An 18,837-nucleotide genomic window follows, 5' to 3' on the forward strand; every position below is an offset into this window, starting at 1 on the left:
ATCACTCTTGTATTTCTATAATTGGGGAGAAAGGTACAAGAGCAAACATAAGGGAGAAGGGCATTTATTTGCAAAATGCAGGAATGTTACAGTCAAAGAAATTCAGAAGGTAATAAAAGAGTCATTGGCCTACAATGGTGAACCAAGGAACCTTCAGTACAGAACAAGGTCAACAGAATACTTGTTGGCTTGAGCAAAACAGTCTATCAAATACTTCCATGAATCTGAAAAGAGCTGCTTCTACAGAAGTCCCAGGAATTGTATTAGATTTGTAGTGAGAGGAAGGTGGCCATGCCAAAACCACAATGCTTGTCCTCTAAATAATGAAAACTTGGTTAGGAGAATCACATTGATAAAATATGCTTTACGCCAGCATGGATTTGTGGACAGAAGTCTCTATGTACTTAATTAAGTTAAAATAAGCTCTATTTTTCCTAGAATTTTTTTCCCCAGATGCGAGTTTCCCCCCAAATGGACCAACTCGCGCTGGATGATAGGGTCAAGGACAAATGAACTGAAAAAGCTCCAAACCAATCAACCTCCCCTTGTGGGATTTCCCCCCACTTTTGTTCAACTGACAATTTTGCCTTGATCTATGACAAAAAACAATTCAAAAAACAAAAAGTGGGTTTGTTCAAGGCTCAACCACAGTCTGTAAAGTAGACCCAAGGCCAGGCTGTTAATTCATCCTAAATTGCTCTTTGAAATAATTGGGACCCACATCCAAGTACCGGCCAAGATTTTGTTACTAGATTGTAAACTTGGAGGTGTGGGGTTGGGGGTTCTTTGACCTTCAGCATGGTAGAACTTCCATGGCTTCCAGCGTTATCATTTTGTTTCCTCAATTATGACTCCTTTTTGAGGCCTTTAAAATTCATGAAGCGATAACAGCTTTGAGGCCTAAAATATATCACCATTCTAGGACTGCTTACACTGCCTTAATATGGCCTTGTAGTATGTGTAGCAAGAGTCATGGGCAAGCTGTCATCTGACATCCCTGTTGGGGTTCCTCAGAAATCATTATCGCTCTCCTCCAGAGGCTCAGGCTTCCTGACTCTCCGATTGGCCTTGGTGGGGGAGATGTCCATGCTGTCATCTTCCAAATCATCATCATCGTCATCGTCGTCATCATCCAGATCAATTTCACTGTCCTCTGAGTCCTCCTGTAAGAAAATATATGCATTGGTTATCTGATTTTTTTTAAAAAATATGCCTGGTCTTGAAGAATTAATATAGATAATATTTATACAAAACATTGAATGAATACAGTTGCTATCCAGTTAAATCATCTATCATCTATTTAGTCCATCTTTAGTTTATTGTGAATAAAAGCTGTAATTCCAAAGGACAAAGCACTTTGTGTATGTGTGTGAGAGAGAAAGAGATGAGTGGGGCCTGGAGGTTCCTCTCCCTCCCCTATAGTAACCTCCTGTCCTACTGAAAAGTTTTGTTTGAAGATAAAGTTCCACAGGGAAACACAATGAAAAGGGGGAATTTTGAGGGAAAAAATCAGGATGGTGCAAGAACTTGCCTTTCCATTTTCTTTAAAACATAAATACAAATATCCTGGTTCCCATAACCTGCTTTATGGCTAACCCTAGTGGGTTTACTAAAACACAATTTAAAGCTCAATATGTTGTGACGACCCAGAAAATCGTGGCTAAACACAGTTTGGCAAACTAATCCTGAGAAATCTCTGCTTCTTAGTTCTGGGGTGACTTCCATCCATTAGATCCAGCCCCACCTCCCTTGATGGTAGTCTACAAACACAATCTGACGTTGGGGGGAAGCTCTCACGGGTTGTCTCCATCCCTGGCAGATGGCGTGCCAGCTCTTGCTTCTTACCTTCATTCCTTTCCTCCCACTGCCAATGGCTTCTGATGGTGAGCAGGACCCAAGGCCAGAGTAGGGAGGCAAGTGACATGTGGGTATGGAATGAGGAGCAAGGTTGGCAGACAGGAGAGGCACGCACCTTTGCCTTGGCTCGAGAAGCCTTGCGCTTTTTGGTTCGGGCTTGGGCTGCCCCGATCTTTGGCAGAGGGAGCAGCGGCATGCGAGGCGACGCAAGATGGGGGTAGAAAGAAATTAGAGGAATGACAGCAGAGAAGGTTATAAAAGAATGAGTGCAAAAGGCAAATAGAAAGAGAATTCAAATCCAAACAAGGCTGGAGAAAACAGCTTAGCGACATGACTGGGTCAAGCACATGGACCAAGCTAAGAGGGGAACTACCTGCTTGAAGAAATATAATCAAGGCAGACACTTTAGGGTTAGTTTACACTTTAAAGGCCATGTTATCTCCATGGGGCTCTTGTGTAGCCTGCTATCTGTGGGCAGCTGCTGATGTTACAACCCAGCCCAGCAACGCATTTTCAGACCTGATACCTAAGTTGCCCCCCAAATCTGGCCCAGGGTGAATGGATCTATTTTGGGCGTAGATCTATTTTGGACGATTCTATAAATCTCCAGAGTGGGCCCAGCAAAACAAATCGGAGAAGAATGCTTTCAAACTAGAGTTACTATTATAGGTAGCATAAATAGATGCTGAAACAAACCCAGCCTGATCTTTTTGCTCAGCCATTCAAAAAGGGAAACTATCCATCACAACTACTGCACGGAAACTGGGGTTCATATTTCCTTCATCCCTGCAAAGACATGGAGAGTGACCTGCTAGATGTGTGCTTGAAGTATCAGGACAACGGAGAGAAGCTGGTTCTGTGGGGAAGAGCTCACTTCTATAACTAAGAATCATGAATCTTTGACAACGTATTGTGTGAAGAGAAAGAAGGGGTTCCTGTTAGCTGGTTGGCAATACAGATACCATATGCATAGTAGAGAAGCAAATTATAAGTGTCATGTTTCTCCTCTACTTCTATTCACATCAGAATCAATAGAGTATCTTATACAAAGACAGTAGAAAAATTCCAGCAGGATCCTGAATACTCAGAGCAAAATACTTAAGAGTGCCTAAATCCCATTGAAAGCCATGGGACTAAGAAGGAAATTACAAAATTAAGTACTGAAATAAGATGCAGGCCCAAACTCTCAGTTCTGAGAAACATGTAGTTATGGCCACTTAAGATATTATCCTGCAAAACATTTTGTTGTCAGTGTTCATGACCACTTTTAATCAAAGTGAATTCTATAAATCACCCAAAGCTTATTCACAAACCCAGATGTTTTTAGTATGCAGAGCACATGTGTATTTGAATATACATACGAATAAATCATTCAAAGAGAAGCATAACCTATAGAGGTCATAAGGTTATAGTTGATCATCCTACCTTTATGAATGATTCACAATCCTAACTTATCCCTTTGTCTTCTGGTTCAACCCTGCATAATTTAACTGTTATTTAAAACCTGGTGTAACTTTACACACAGGAAATGGTCTTTGCCTTAATCATAAATAAATGCAAAAATGCACCGGCATGAAATGAGTTAAATCTTCATGCTTTCCAAGAGAAAAACCTTTTTTAAAATAACCTTTTCTTCTATTTTGCAAAAAGGGCACATGAACTCATGTTTAAACATATCACGGGACACCAGCCATAGCCACTTACATCATCCTCCGTGTCTCCCCCTTGCATGGTTCCAACAATCCGCTTGCTTGGCCGCCCTAGAACATACAGAATTCATCAGAAAATGTCGTGAAAAATGCAAGCAAACCTCTGGCAGAACCCTAAATAAATAAATAAACTCTGAGACCTCAAAGCCCAGAGATGTTTCCATAGTCATTAGAGCTATGAAAGATACTAATGTCCACGCCTGTTTGAATGGGCACCTTCTTGGTGTGATTCCACCCTTCCAAGGAGGCTCTTTTCCTTTAGCCCAGGTTGAATTAGGTATGATGGGCTTAAACCAGAGGAAACTGACTTGGACAGTCTGTCAGCCATCTACTTAGAAAAGCTTTCACTGTTACAGTCTGAAGCTGTGGTTCCTTCCGTAAGGGACAGTGAGTGAGTGTTTTACTCCTGGAGAGCACTCGGTGGGGGAAGCATGTGAAATAATGCATAGAGGGCTTTGGGAACTGGTTGAACATGTTCTTTTCAACATACTTTTTAGAGTTGGAAAGACATTTTTCTGTTAAGACAAGGTGCTTAGGAGAACATCTGTATCTTTTGCTCTGGACCAAGCGGAAGTCTTCATGACTGCTGTAGCTTTTAGGTCAATAGAGGTCAGTTTTAAAGAGCCCGGCTGTCTGATTTTAAGGCAAGGGCGGCTGACCCTTTTCAGGCAAAGGGTCACCCTTGGCCTTTGGATGACATGCCAGAAAGCATACCAGGTCCCAATTAGCACTAAATGTGAACTGACTCAATTTAAATATAGTGAACGTTAAACAAGTTAAATAACTCTGTACGATTAATTGCACTGAAGTTAATAATTTTGCCCTTTCTGGCATTAGCAAAGACAACTGAGCCAAAGGATGATGCAAAACGTTTTGAATTCAAACTGCTTCAAAATTTTAAATGCTTCAAGTGCAAAACAGTAACTTTGGCCATTTCAGAATACGCTCAACACAGTTCCAAAAGGATGGAAACAACCTGTTTCTCTCCCCAAACAGTTGCTTTGTGCTTAAACTGGTTTGAATTCAAAATGTTTCGCACTCCACCTGAGCAGCGCTGGGGGGGGGGTCACTTGAGGGGCCACAGGTTGCACCCCGCCCCCACTATAAAGGCAAAATGAGAAGCGAGGGACAGTTCCATGCACATAATGCCAACCTGCCCTCCACATGGGGGGTGGGGTAGGAGTTGATTTTAAAAGAAAAAGAATGAACAGTAAGAAGTCCTCAATGCTCATTTCCTCACATTGTAAGATTCTCCAGATGTGAGCTGTGATGAAAGCTCCTGAGAACAGGGACAGCAGGGAGGAAGAAGGCCAGATGTGGATGGAGGATGCAGTGATCCTCATCCGTTCGCTTATTATTATACATGAATGGATCCGTTCTGTCTTTAAGTATCTCTACAACTGAACAGGTCTTGCAAGGTCAATCAGGTTGACCTGCATCTTTTGTGCCAAACAGCCTGGAAAAAAACAGCTACACTCTATTTTTAATTAATAACTTTATACATCAGGCTTCATAGAACTGAAAAAAATATATATATTTCACCTCCAGGGTACTGTCTCATGACCCTTCAAGGGACCTGTTACCAATTATTTCCAAAGAGAAAAGTAACTGGGTTACTTGAGCATTTTAACTCACTTATCCCTGCACTTTATTTATTTGTATTTCAAATTTAGTCACTGCCCATCTCACTCAAGAGCGACTCTGGGCGGTTGACAGTAAAACAAGAATAAATATCAATTAACATACAATTAAAACTGCACTTGCTCTCCCAACAGCTGTTGAAGGCTAGGAGGGTGAGCATGGTGGGGGGCACACTTTGGCAGAGAAGGGGGGGAAAGAGATGTAAGAGTGGAAAAAAATGGTAGGTTGGGCAAGCAGAACTGGGGGGTTTTTTTGCGCAATCTTTTTTTTTAAAAAATCTACAGATGATGAAGCTATGAAAACAGAAAGATGGGGGTGTTTTAGCATAAAGGGTAGGGGTAGGCATAAAGGGATGGAAACACTCGTACAAACAACAGCAGCAAGTTGAGGCTGGTTGGGAAAGCAGAGCCAACTTGGCACTGAAGCTTCACCCTGGGTGAACGAACCCTGCGCTGGCTCCCGGGAAGGAAGAGCCCTGCCGTCTGCAAAGATCGGTTCTCATTTCACGCCTTCAACCTAGCCTCTAGCCCTGATCCCCCTCGGACAAAGAAAGTGTGCTGTGTTTTTTTGCCATGAGCAACAAGGCTAAGAAAGTCGTACTCTGCAGGCTGATTCCACAGAGCAGGGTTTGAGAAACCCGGCCATAGAGACTTGGCCTTGTATCGAAAGGCAGGGCTCCAATCCAGGAGGTTTAGCGGGCTTCCTGTCCCCTGCTGAGTTGTGTGACAAAACTGCAGATGTGCAAAACATGAAGAAGGGGGGCAGCCAATGAAAACAGCACAGAGCCAGCCTAGACTTCGCTGATCCCACCAGGGCTCCCGAGAGCTTGTCAATCCTGCTGCTCGGGAAACACGACGATGTAGAAGTGATACGTTCAATCAGCCCGACTGAAGACAAGATGTCCTCTCCTTTAGGGACAACTCGGTTGTTCTCCGAAAGAAAAGGAAGAGCAGAGGTGCCACGTCTCTGCCGTGGCGTTGTGGCCAAGCTGGATTCCCCTGGGCAGAACAGCATCACAGGGCAGCTGGCAGGATGAGTGCAGAGCTGGGCTGGAAGACAAAGGAGACCTTTGTCTTTTCTTCCTTTTTCGTTCTTCTGCAACAGGACGTGGCGCACCGAGCCCAAGGCTCGGCCTAGGGCTTGTAAGCATTAAAAACAGCAGTGTTAAGGAGTCTTTTTTCTTGGGCCTTCTTGGGTGGGTTTAAGGAAGCATCTGCATAAGAAGGGCCAGGTTGGAGGGTTTTATGTTAAAAGCTTAAGGACCAGGCAGATGAGCGAATGCCAAGGAGTACGGAGAGAGATTGCAAGAAAATATGCCGCAGCCATTACAAAAACATCAGCTTAGCCTGAAAAGGCAGGCCGGGCTGAGAAAGAAGCTCAAGGCTGCCTCGGCTTGACTCTCTTGGTTTAAGAGGAGGGGAAAAAGAAACTCTGTCCAGCTTTCAAAATTCTGTTATTATAGCCTATCATAATAAATAAAGAATTCTAGTATTTCTCGTGCAGTTTGTTTCCTGACCTGGCCTACCTCAAAGGGCTGTCTGACAGCCAAGCACACGTTTCTAATTCCTGTAGCCCTCGTTCCTACGCGCCTCAGTTTCATCTGAACTCTGGAGAAAGGCAGCAGTCCACATTCAGCTCAGGAATAAGGGAATCTTTAGAACTTGAAGAATACGAACTTTCCTTGTGCTTACATGTGTTTAAAACTGGTTTTCTAATTTGCGTGGTCACGCGAACAGGCTGAACAGTTTGAAAATGAGCTGTATCTTGAAAGCAGTTAGGGAAGAAGAAAGGGGGGGGCAGATCGACTCACCTTGCATGAGCATTTCCATGGCCGTGTGTTGCTTGATCAGCTGCCGGTCTTCCATTTCGCTGTCTGATCCATCGTCCTCGTGGATCTCAATGTCTGAGTCATCATGACCTAAATAAAAAACGAGAGCCCTTCAAGTTATTAACTGCCCGAAAGACAGGCTGAGGATGTCATCTTGTTTCTCGAGCTTCTTCGTACCCTTTGAAAGAACAAAAGGGGCTGTTCAGGCCACTAAGAGGCCACTGCACGGTGGTAGAGAACACGGAGCACGTGCAAAGGAGCCGGAGGCTTTCAGATGAAAAGACCTCAGCTAGAAAAGCTGGGCAAGGATTGGGAGGCATTTCAGAGCTTACACTAGTTTTTGTGGACTTTCCACCTCAAAAATTGCAGGAAAAGAGAGCCGCGGCTTTTGGGCAGTTATGACTCAGGTGACCTTCCCAGATTGCAAAAAAGGGGACTGGAAGGTGGCTTACAATACAAGAGGCTCAGAATACCCACCCCAGGGGCATCAATGGACTGATTGATTCTACGGTGGCTTTATGGTCTGGATATTCTGGCATTCCTTAACTTCGTCAAGCAGAACTACAGAGCCTGAGAGGGTTAAAATATCTTCCTCTGCTAGGTCAATCAAGTCAGCTCTCACTGCCACACTCCTCTGCTTACTCTCCAAAAAGAAGGTAGTGGATGCCTGAGAAGGCTTCTCTTTCGAAGCTCCAAACTGCAATTTCTCACATGCAACAGGGATGTGTAAATCTCATGGGTGTTCAGAGTCGTCTGGTCAAACCAGGCTGAGCAGTATCTTTTTCTGTTGTTGTTATTATATTTCATTTATTCAAACATTTAAAGAAACAGAATAAACAGCCACATTAAAAAAAAGAAGATAGAAAGAAACACAGTGGATAAGGAATGAAATCAGTGAATATACAGGGAGTTTACAATTATCATAAAATTTAAAATCCATTATTCCATAGTTAAATGTATAGAACTAAGTTCATTATGTCATCTTAAGAAATAGCTAGAAGTCTCCAGAAAACTCTGAACGTGATATTAATATTGATATCATCACTATTTGTCATTATTCTAAGGATAAAAGCACAGGGGGAAAAGAATTAAAAAACTAAAAAGAAAAAAATACAGTAAAAATATTGAGAAGCTACATTGTACCCGACTGATAATTGCATAATGTATTTATAAACATTGAAATGGTTAATTATCATCTTTACGACAATTATTTTTCCCTTAAAAACAGAACTCTAGTGCCTGAATTCATCTTGTGTGATGTATTATAGGGGAGCCATTCTTGCTTAAATTTAGTTAAACTTCTGTTCTGAATGTATGCTGTTAATTTTGTCATTCCTTGCATATTCCCCAAGACTGGTTTCCCAGTCTGATATTGTTGGAAAACTGTCTCTTTTCCAACATTGAGCCAAATTTGTCCTCACGGTCATTGGCATATTTCTTCTTAAATTGTGATATTTTTAATTCAATTGTTCTGGAACAATTCCTAGTAGGAAAAAACTGAGGTTTCAATTCAAACTTTCCCTTAAAAATTTTTTTTGGAATAATGCTGGGTATTCCTTTTCAGTACTTTTGAGGTTTTTCACATGGCCAACCCGTCCGATCAACTGTTCTTTCTGTATCGGGTTGAGTGACATCACGCCATGCGTTTTTCATGTGCTATCTGCATTGATTGTGTTTACAAAATCCAGAAGGCGCTTCACTCACATGCCAGCTGGTTATTCATCATGAAAATAGAAGGTTGGGGCTGATAAGCCCCAGATGCATTTGCTGTCAAGCTGACCTATGTAGTCCCACTCACAGACTCCCATTTACATAGTTCCCAGCACTGGCATTTGGGGCTCGGCCTTCATCCCTTGCAGGTAAGTGACGCTATCGATCTTCTTGCCCTTCTCAAAGCATTGTTAGGGGATCTGATGAACCACTGGCCACCCCCACATTACATCTGCAGGAGATGTATTCATCACCAGGTTTTACAACTGTCAATTATAGAAGCCAAAACATTTGATTTCAGAAGGATGCCTATCCTGTTTATAGTAGATCTGCTTGTTTACAAGATCTTGGAAGTTTTTCTCTCTTTTATTTGGGCTTTCTTTTTTTTAAAAAAAAGCAACTCTGCCTCTCTCTGGCCTTCTGCAATCCCAATGCCTTTAGATATATTGAACTTCTAATCAGTAACTTTTAAAAATTATCCCTACTGTTCTCATTTATTGATGTTTTATGCATTTTGCAATCATTGATATTTGACAACACCTGGCCAAGCCTTATTTGAGATACAGGAAGAGCACAGGGGAGCGTTTGTTTCTCTACAGCCATGAAAGACATTACAATGGCACCCAACCCATGTTAAAATAAAAATAACAAAGCATTTATTCTGGTCAGGGAGAAAAGTCCATTCCAGAGACACAGAAAGGACAATGCACATAGATAGCGAGAAGAAAAGAACTGCAGTTTTAGACCTTATGAAGTAAATGGCTATGTTAACTAAGTTTGCACATCAGCATTTTAAAAAGAAAATTCAACTTACAGGCAGGGAAAAGAAACCAACTGAAACTAGCAGATTTGGAGACCAACCAGTACACCTCCCTGATCAATGCAAGTTTTTCTATGATGATACGTATCCCTGACTGATGGCTGCCCAGTTCCCATTCAAGTATTTCCAATGAGGGAGTCTCCACCCCACCCACCAAACAGCATTTTTTCCCCATTGCTGAACAACTTCTATTGCTAGGAAGTGCATGCCTTCTACTGAGATCATTTCCCTGTGGTTCTCATCTACTGGTTCTAGTCTTATCCTCTTGAGGGGAAAAAAAAAGGAAAATTTGTGCTCCATCATTTACATGTCAAGTATTTATGTTAGCATCCTTTTTTTGGCGGGGGGTGCCTTCTAGTCAGATCTTGATCTTGGTGTCTGCCTAGACTAGTCCCTGCAGTTTTCCTGGCAAGGTTTTCCAGAAGGGGTTTGCCATTGCATGCTTCCTAGAACTGAGAGAGGGTGACTGGCCCAAGGTCACCCACTGGCTTTGTACCTAAGGTTTTTCGGAAAGGGTTTGCCATTGCCTCCTTCCTAGGGCTGAGAGAAAGTGGCTGGCTCAAAGTCATCCAATTGGCTTTTTCTAAGGCGGGACTAGAACTCAGGGTCTCCCGTTCTTAGCCTGGTGCCTCCACCACTACACCAAAATGGCCCCCTTAGCATCCTTTACCAACTCAGTTTTCTTCAGCAATTTCTCATATGACTTGGGTACCTATTGCCTCACCATTTTGGCTTTCTTCTCTGGACAATGCCCTTCTTAAACAGCAGGACCCAAAACTGGATCCAGCGCTCCGGCTCGGGAACTATCACAGGGTGATATGCTTCCTTCACCTCTCGGCTTTTTTAGCAGGAACCTTGCCCTGCTGGTGTAGGCTTAATTCCTTCATTTGTGTTGGCCTTCAAGCTAGGTCCTTCCTATCTAAATATCATCTCATTTCTACTAAATTTCATCTTGCTGTTTTGGTTGATTGTTCCAGCCCCAAAAGGAACGGCAAACAAAAGGTTCATTCATACCTCAGCTTATTAAAACAAAACTATGATAGCCCATAGTTGCTGACAGTGATTAAAGTAATGCTATGTTTTCCTTCTGAGTTTTGTATAGAACTTTGCCAGTAAGACCTAAGCTCTGTGAACTCCTGCCAAATAATATCAGTTTTAATATGCATCCCAGAAGTGGTCAATCTGCACCCCTAGTCCCATTTTTAAGCTCCCAGAGCCAAAACTAAGCTACTGATTTTAACCAACCCTTTTTTTCAAGCAGAAGGGGCAAATAGGGGCATTAAACAACATTAACCTTATGAGGTTTAGTACAGCCAGTTTGTTCCTTAAATCTCTCACATTTTTTAAAGGTCTGAGAATGTCAGTCCTCTCATGATAGCGAAATAAATAACTGGCCTCATTGTTCAAGCTCAAAATGTTTTTAAAAATATTATGACCACAACAAGGGTAGAGTGTCTTGATTTAACCTGACCATTTTTGATACGTGGCAAAATACTCTTCAAGAATAGAATGGGAAAGTCCATCACACAGTTTTATAACATACTCTTTATGCTGAGAGGGGTCTGGGTTCCATCCTTGGCATTTCCCCTTGACAGGATTTTAAATGTTAAGGTCCTGGAGAAAATCTCGGGCAGGGATCCTTTGCGCTCCAGCTCCTGTCCAGTTCCCAACATGGCCAATGATCATGAGCTAAGAGTTGTAGAAGACCTTCTGTAGGACAGTAAATTCCTCAGAGCAATCTAACTTAGACATGTTGCCTGTTTTCTCTGAATGGCTCTATGCAGAAAAACCGATCGAGAGACTCCAGAAGGCGGCTATCTATTTGTGCTACCACAAATGCACAACAGCTTCTGTGAACATCTTAATGTATGTGCAGGTCTCGGTGAGAGAATAAGCAAGAGCAAAGAGTAAAGCAACCGTTTAGGAGGAAAGAAAGCACTTAATCCCCAGTGTGCAAAATAAACCCCTCCCTGATCAAACTCTGGTTCCACTTTAGCAACAGGCAGAACCTATGGAGAGATGTGTCACTTTCTCGATAAAGCTTCTGTTCCGGCAAAGAACAAAATGTGCTTTGCATTCACCCAGGGAACCTGCGCGTTTCCTTGGATTATGGGGCCCTGCTAATCAAATGCTGCTCTTGTTCTTTCCTGGGGCTTCACATATTTCTTTACCAAAGCAAAAGCCATGGGACACTCCTTTGAATGGCCTCAGCTCTGGAGCCCAGACCCCCCCCAACCCATATGGCATTTTGCTGACAAATAACCCAGACTGAAGGTCTATGATAAGAAGAAGCTGGGTGGCTGAGATAATTATTGCTCCAGGGGAAAAATCCATATCCAGCACTTGATGTCCCTAGTTCACTTTCACTTCTCTGAGAAACTCATTTCGTGGCCCTAGGCACATTCTCATTCATGAGTGTAGGTCTAAGATTGTGGAGGTGAAATGCTCCAAACACTCTTTAAAATGCAAGAACTCTGAACATGTCCTCTGTTTGCCTCTTGTTGCCTAGGCCTTCTGGTATTCTCCTGTTAGGATTCCACAGAAGTACACATTTTCAGCATCAAAGTAAGTAAAGCAAACAGACAGTCTCTTCGCCTACCCAAGTGGCTACCGTGAAAGAAACATTAAAGAAAAGAAGGTTAACAAGTGGAAAAGTGGGAAATGTTCAGCTACAAAAAAGGAAACTATTAATTCACCTGCAAATTCAAGGGTATTTCCTAAAACCTTTAGTTAAGATATCCAAATAAACTTCATTTAGTAGATATTTGCATATTTTTGTATAAAAGTAGCATGCTGGCTGGGGAATTCTGGGAGTTGAAGTCCACTCATCTGAAGGTTGCTGAGGTTGAGAAACACTGTAGTAGACCAAAGATACTATATATAAGCTCTGGTTCTGCTTTTGATCAGGGCTGCCTGACAAGCTGGGAGCCCAGTGTACACTATTTTATGGTTTGCATGCTAATAAAATTATGTTGTATCTTCAAAGAGATTTGGTTGCTTTAGGTGAGTCAGGTTTGGCCACAACGAACTCTAGCCTCCTCCATGCATTCCCATGATGTCATTTCACTACCCCACCAAAAGCACTGATATGACACTCCCAGCTCCCCCCAAATTGCTCAGACTGCCTGAAGACTTTCTTCTCAATGCTAAGCATGACTGCAACATCAAATCTGGATACCAGTTGATATTATATATGGTGAAACCCTAGCAGTGCACTATACCAGCCTCTGCCTTAGATATTAGCTCCCAGAATCCCTACCCAGAATGGCCATACACAGTGCAGAAGATTGTGCTATTCAAACTGAGATACTGATGATGGGGAAGGAACACGGTTCCACTCCCTTGTCGAAGGGAACACTTTCCATTCACACCTCCCAAACACTGATAACGACAAGGAGCATTGCATAAAGCACATATAACTTTTTATTATATGTTGTCCAGGTTGCTTATTGAATGCACCCAAAATAAATACGTGGAAAGTAAATTGTACCTATCTCCATTTCTTTGCTATAAATGGTAGAATGGTTGAGAAGAGGGGCTGTGAGTGCTCGGAAGAAACTATCAGCAGGGACTACAGCCCCACTCAACAAAACAATCTGTACCCTTACCCTCCAAATTTGGATCGACATACACACACACACACACCCCATTGTGCAACAGGTTGAAACTTGAAAAAGGAATATTTCATCTATATCAAACTCCCCCAGATCTGCTGCCCCTCAGTGCACGTCGAGTTGCAATCTTGTTTCCTAGGCAACACTTCCAGAACTTTGCCATTTAAAATCAAGTTCCAAAGAGGGAAGACCCTTTTGGGCATTCTTGTACAGGGCAGTTGCAGTTGATCCACTTTGGTCCAACAAACCAGTCTGTAGTCAGTAATTTGTTCTGTAATGTTGGTTTCTACACCACAGAAGAAAGGAGTGGAAAAGAGGAAAGCCACAAGCCAATGGAAAACCAGCTAGCATGATAAAATAAGGCTTAATTTCCTTAATTGACCCACCAGAGACCACCTTCATCTTCTTTTCAGTGCAAGTTAACTAAGTGTGGCAATATTAAAATTGCCCGAGTGATTCATGCAAAGGGCCCTTGCTGACATCTTATTTAAGATGAGTCAAAACTGTTGGCAGAAGCTCCCAAATAAATTATTCCAAGCTATTACTAATTTTTCCAGTCAAACGTTATTATGTTAATAATTTATACTGCTATATATTTCAACGTCTGGCTTAATTATATCCTACTAGAAGGGATATTTTCTAACAGAGACATTTGATCAAGACGTGCAAGAAAGAAAGATTATTCATTTTTCATTCCAGATTGTAACCTGTCCCTTGCAGCACATAAATCAAATGAACAAACGAATGAATGAATGAATGAGAATGAACAAATACTGCTTTTCACAGTGGTCTTTTAGACCATGAATGGCTAACGTTCAGGCATGCATGAACAGGACAAGAAAAACTTTCTGCAAATAGCAACTTTTGTGGACTCATTTGCGAACACTGATTAATTAAATGGTTAATTCACTGCACTTAGCTGAAACAATATTACTAAAAGGTTAGTCTCAATCCTGACTGAGATCTAGAATGTGAGATATACCTTTCTGTTCAACTAGCAAAGGCTGACTATTTCCCTGCCGAGACATATCTTCTGCAGGCAGAACTTTTCAAGCTAAGTCTCTGATTAAGTTAAAACTCAAATGCACCATCAGAGATCCCAGGGCCTCCTGTGGCCCTCAAAAGCCTTGAGGGAAACCCCAAGAGCTACTTCAAAAGTCAACATTGAGTTGTCATGCTTAATATGACAGAAGGCAAGAAAAATTAGATTGCATGTGTTTAGTTAATTTAATTGCCTTCCTCCTTGAGACAAGGATGAAGATACAGACTGAGAGATCTGCTCTCAATATACCTCAAAGGTCAACCCAATTGGGCTGTTTCGGCTTTATTTATTTATTTAAAATTGTCATGGCTGCCCACTCCAGCAAACTTTGGGCAGCTGGCATTAAGCTATGGCATCATCCAAAATGGCTACAGTAAACTGGACATGGAAAAAGTCCACAGGACTATCCCAGTGCATGAAAAGGTAACTTACTTCCACTCTTCAGCAAACGTTTCTCTTCCTCCTTCAGCTTATTCTGCATCAGACGCAAAGTATTTTCTGCTTCCTGTAGGGAAGGGAAAAGATCAAAATCAGGACAGCCACTCTTCAGGATCCCTCAGCTTAGGAGAGAAAGGAGGCAGATGCTAGAATGCCAGGAAAGTTAAGATCAAGGGCTTGTGAAAGACAGCTTAGTTCCACAAATTGAGAACTCAACAAAAAAGTGAAAATATCAGCAGTTCCAGCAAGCTTTTGAACCTCTGTATGATTCTGTTTTATTCTGGTCCTGAATTCCAATGGCAGCAGTGCTGCTTCCTGATTTCTTAACTTTAAGCGTCCTATAGATATCCATCGCAAGCCACAAAGGTATGAAAATGGCAATGTGTGAGCCCTGGTGTCATTGTGCCAATGACAGAATTATGAGGATATGTCATGAAGTCTGACACAAGTTGTGTCCTTTGCATGATAATGCCCTAATGCATGGGTCATCATTCACCCTCCTTGCCTCCCCCCCCCATGTCCATGGGCACCCCTTCATAATGATCCTATGAAAGAAAAGCAGGAAATATTAAGCAACAAGTAGCCCACAGTCTCAAAACATTGCAAGGACACTGGTCAGACATAAATAAACATTTTGCTTCTGCCATTTGTTAAAGAAGTCCTCTCAGGAGCTCGAATGATTCAAGGAAGTGCTTCAATGACAACATATGGCTCAATTTCTGGACCAAAATCTAGGCACTAATGAAGCTGCATGTAATTCTCATTAAGCACAAAACCAGAACTTAACATGGTCTGCAGTCACAGCTTCCACAGTAAAAAGAATATTTAAAAAAAAAATCCTTACAAATGTAGTGAGGAAAGCCTGCTGGCTAAGCTAAGAAGAAAAAAAAAAACTCAGAAGCTAGAAAGATAATTAAATGCCACTGTTATGATTTCAGGCCTACCTGAGAAAACATTTTATCTTCATGGCTAGCCTACCATAATTCCTTTGCCTTCGTGACTAACCAACCAGTAACAGCCAGCAGTTAAAAGGAAGGAATATGTTTAATGTACAGAACTTCAAGAAAAAGAGTCCTGAAAAACCTTTATAGTGCTCTGTGTACTCACAGCAGAACTGAAGTTTCATGTTAAATATGTGTTAGTCCTAACACACACACACACACACACAGAGGGAAAGGTAGGCAGCAAAAGCTGGAAGGCAGTGATTCAAAAACTTCTTTTTGACACTTCAGAGAAGTGAGTGAAAAACTGGAAATCCTGTATAGACTTTTTGCGTGAAACAGAAAAAAAACGAACTTATGATTTATGGTTTCGATGCTTATAAAAAGAAGAGAGTCATTTTGTAACCTGGAATAAGAGGTCAATTTATAATTGTATTTATAACTGTTGTGAAGAGGAACAGAAGCTACTTTCTTGTATCTTTTTCTTCTTTTCTATTTTTCTTTTCTTTTCCTTTTTGCACTTTTAGCTTTCTCTTTGATTTCTTTCTTGTTTTCTTTTTCTCACGTTGTATTGGTTTAGATTAGTTTTTATCTTCTTTTAAAAATTTTTTTAAATAAAATTATACAGGAGAAGGAGGAGGAGAAGGAGAAGGAGAAGGAGAAGGAGGAGGAGGAGGAGGAGGAGGAGGAGAAGGAGAGGAGGAGGAGGAGGAGGAGGAGGAGAAGGAGGAGGATAGTAGTAGTGAGTGAAAAACAGATGGCAATTCCTGAAAAGAAAGAAGAACAGGGATGCATCAACTAGTGCCAACACAGCTGTCAATGCTGTTTGATATGTTACCTCACACTCAGTAAGGGATAGAGTTATAATCCAGACAGGGTACCATAGTGTCAGGCCTAGTCCAAGGAACTCCAAGAGACCATGTAAATTCAGTCCAGCAATGTTTATTAGCTACAACCTCTAGCAAGAATCTTCCCAGACTGAAACCCCAGCTCCCAAGTAATGCCAGCCACAGCACTGTGAATTCCTCAGGGAGGTGCCAGTCTCATCCTCTTATCTTTCCCTTGCGCCTCGGGAGATGAAAGAAAATGTTTTTCTCCCTGAGTCTGGCCTTCATAATTCCATCCCATCACACATAGCTAGCTCCTGGTCACTGCTAATGAGACCAGAGAAATCTAGATTTTAGCACACGCGGATCATGTGGAGATGGCTGAATCCAGACAATGGTAGGATTCCTACACCTTTAACAGTTACATGACAAGCTACGTCTGCTGTGTCCCCCCTGTCTGGCTCACAGGTCTCCTGGACCAGAAGACCTCTGAAAAGATTCCTATCTTGCCTGAAAAACAAACTTTAGATAGCTCTTTTATGCTTCTGTTTCCTCCTGTTCATCTTTGATTGCTGATTAAATCCAATAGTTATGGTTTCAAACAGAGGGGCACTTAACACACATCAGCCTCTGCACAATATCTAAGAAAGATCTTAGACTGAGAAGTGGCAGACTAAACGGAGAATGCAATTTATCTTTTGGTAAGCAAGAAAGATACCTGACTGCAAAATGTCACATTTTCTAGCTGTAAAAATTGAAGTTAGAGAGAAAATTCAAGGAAAATGTGTCTTGCCATGGAGATCCAGAACTTTAAGGTTGCAATTGCTTCCCTGTGATTTTACAGAGGTTGGTGTGTTCTCCTAGCAAAATGGGTACAGAATGCTGTGTTTTGCCAGAAAGGTGGATGGTATAAAATTTGATTGACATAATTGGGAAGCTTGACTCCATTGCACTCACATTAAACTGTAATTTAAAGAAAAACAGATCTATAGTTCCCATTGTTAAAGCTCTTGATCTGTGATGGCATGGTGACAATATGCAAATAAACAAACGTGATGCAGGAGGAGAGTGGAACGGTGTGTTCTCTCTTCTGCACATCACAGCATTGCCTCTGCAAGTCCATTTTGCTCTGTGTGGGCAAATATCCTGAAATCTGTCAGCGCAGCCATCTCCCCTGGAGTCTCCCTACCCGCCTGCCCACCCACCCCCGACCTGATGTCCTCCAAAGTGCTGGGATCACAGCTTCGAGAATTAACAACCAAAACTGCAAGTTCTGGGCAGAGCTGATCCAGATGTGGAAAAAAAGAACTGCCCCAGTTGTTTCTGGAATAAATTATATTGTCTGTTTTCCTTTTATCTTAGTCTTGCTTTAAAGTGTACAATAGTAGGCTTCCAGCCAACAAAAAGCAGATGAGCCTTCGGCAATTGGGCATCCAAACACCGAACAGGCATTTTCTTTACCGCCACGGTGAAAACATTCATTGATTTCCATTGATCATGTACTAATTAATAGCCTGTTTAATACCCCAGACCTCATCTCTTCAGTCTTAGGCTAAGGAGGGAGAAAAACACCTGGCAGCGCTGAGGTAATAAATCATTTTACAGAAAGTTATAGAAGGAGAATGCAGATTTTGGAAGTTGAATTATACTAGTTTGAATAACCATCTCCCCAAGTGGGTTCAAAAAAGCTCACAACAAAAGCTGCTGCAGAATTAACAAAGCCACCAGTTAATTAGGTTGATCAGCAACAAGGCTCTGCAATGCACAACGTTATCTATCCCACAGTATTCCTACAAAGCTGCCTTCACAACTTTGGGGAGTCTGCAGTTGTGTTCTGGCCCCTTCAAGTCACTGTTGGATACATCCACAAAGTAGCCTTGCCTTGTTCTTCAGTTCTTCCAATTTACAGAAGCTTGGCGACCTTTGTTCTGCTCTGGGCCTTAGGTGACAAAACATCTTGGCTTCCTCTACTCTACAAAAGACTGGCCTTCCCCATAGCGCACTGCTAGAGACAACTAAAGTTAACACGGGAATCAATGTTACAAGCCATGCCAATGCTGAGTGGTTCTCTCTCCTTTTGTTTGGCGTGTGTGTGTGTGCCTTCCAGTCATGTTGACTCCTGGTGACTGCCTGGACAAGTCCCTGCAGTTTTCTTGGCAAAGTTTTTCAGAAGTGGCTTGCCGTTGTCTGCTTCCTAGAGCTGAGAGAAACGACTGGGCCAAAGTCACCCAGCTGGCTTTGTGCCTAGGGTGGAACTAGAACAGCGATGGGCTCGGTGTATCAAAAATTCAGAAAATATCTAGCTTGATTCTGCCGGCATGTCAATTCTTTACATATTCATTTATTAAAAAAAAATAGAATCCAATCATGTGTGGTGCTATGTATTACATAAAGAAACGTCAAATAATTA

At 42.0% G+C, this 18,837-nt stretch overlaps 1 protein-coding gene across 4 annotated transcripts in view; it reads right to left on the reverse strand.

Moving 5' to 3' along the window:
• Positions 1–39: 39 nt before the first annotated feature.
• IFT38 (intraflagellar transport 38) overlaps positions 40–18,837 on the reverse strand; it is a 54,905-nt gene continuing 36,107 nt past the window's right edge. The window contains exons 9-13 of one of the 4 annotated variants that reach the window (XM_007426809.4): positions 14,654–14,726; positions 7,018–7,125; positions 3,562–3,617; positions 1,973–2,029; positions 40–1,163 (exon numbers count right to left, since the gene is read on the reverse strand). In XM_007426809.4, coding sequence (XP_007426871.1) covers positions 1,011–1,163; positions 1,973–2,029; positions 3,562–3,617; positions 7,018–7,125; positions 14,654–14,726 — 447 coding nt within the window. In that variant the 3' untranslated portion in view covers positions 40–1,010. Of the gene's footprint in view, positions 1,164–1,245; positions 2,030–3,561; positions 3,618–7,017; positions 7,126–14,653; positions 14,727–18,837 lie in introns of those variants that run through there. The other 3 variants (XM_015887834.3, XM_088151011.1, XM_088151010.1) reach the window with 3 other exon arrangements.

Source organism: Python bivittatus, unplaced genomic scaffold, assembly GCF_059951505.1.
Source record: "Python bivittatus isolate LINGU-HERP-01145 unplaced genomic scaffold, Pbiv_v1 ctg000640_np1212, whole genome shotgun sequence".
Classification (NCBI taxonomy): Eukaryota; Metazoa; Chordata; class Lepidosauria; order Squamata; family Pythonidae; genus Python; species Python bivittatus.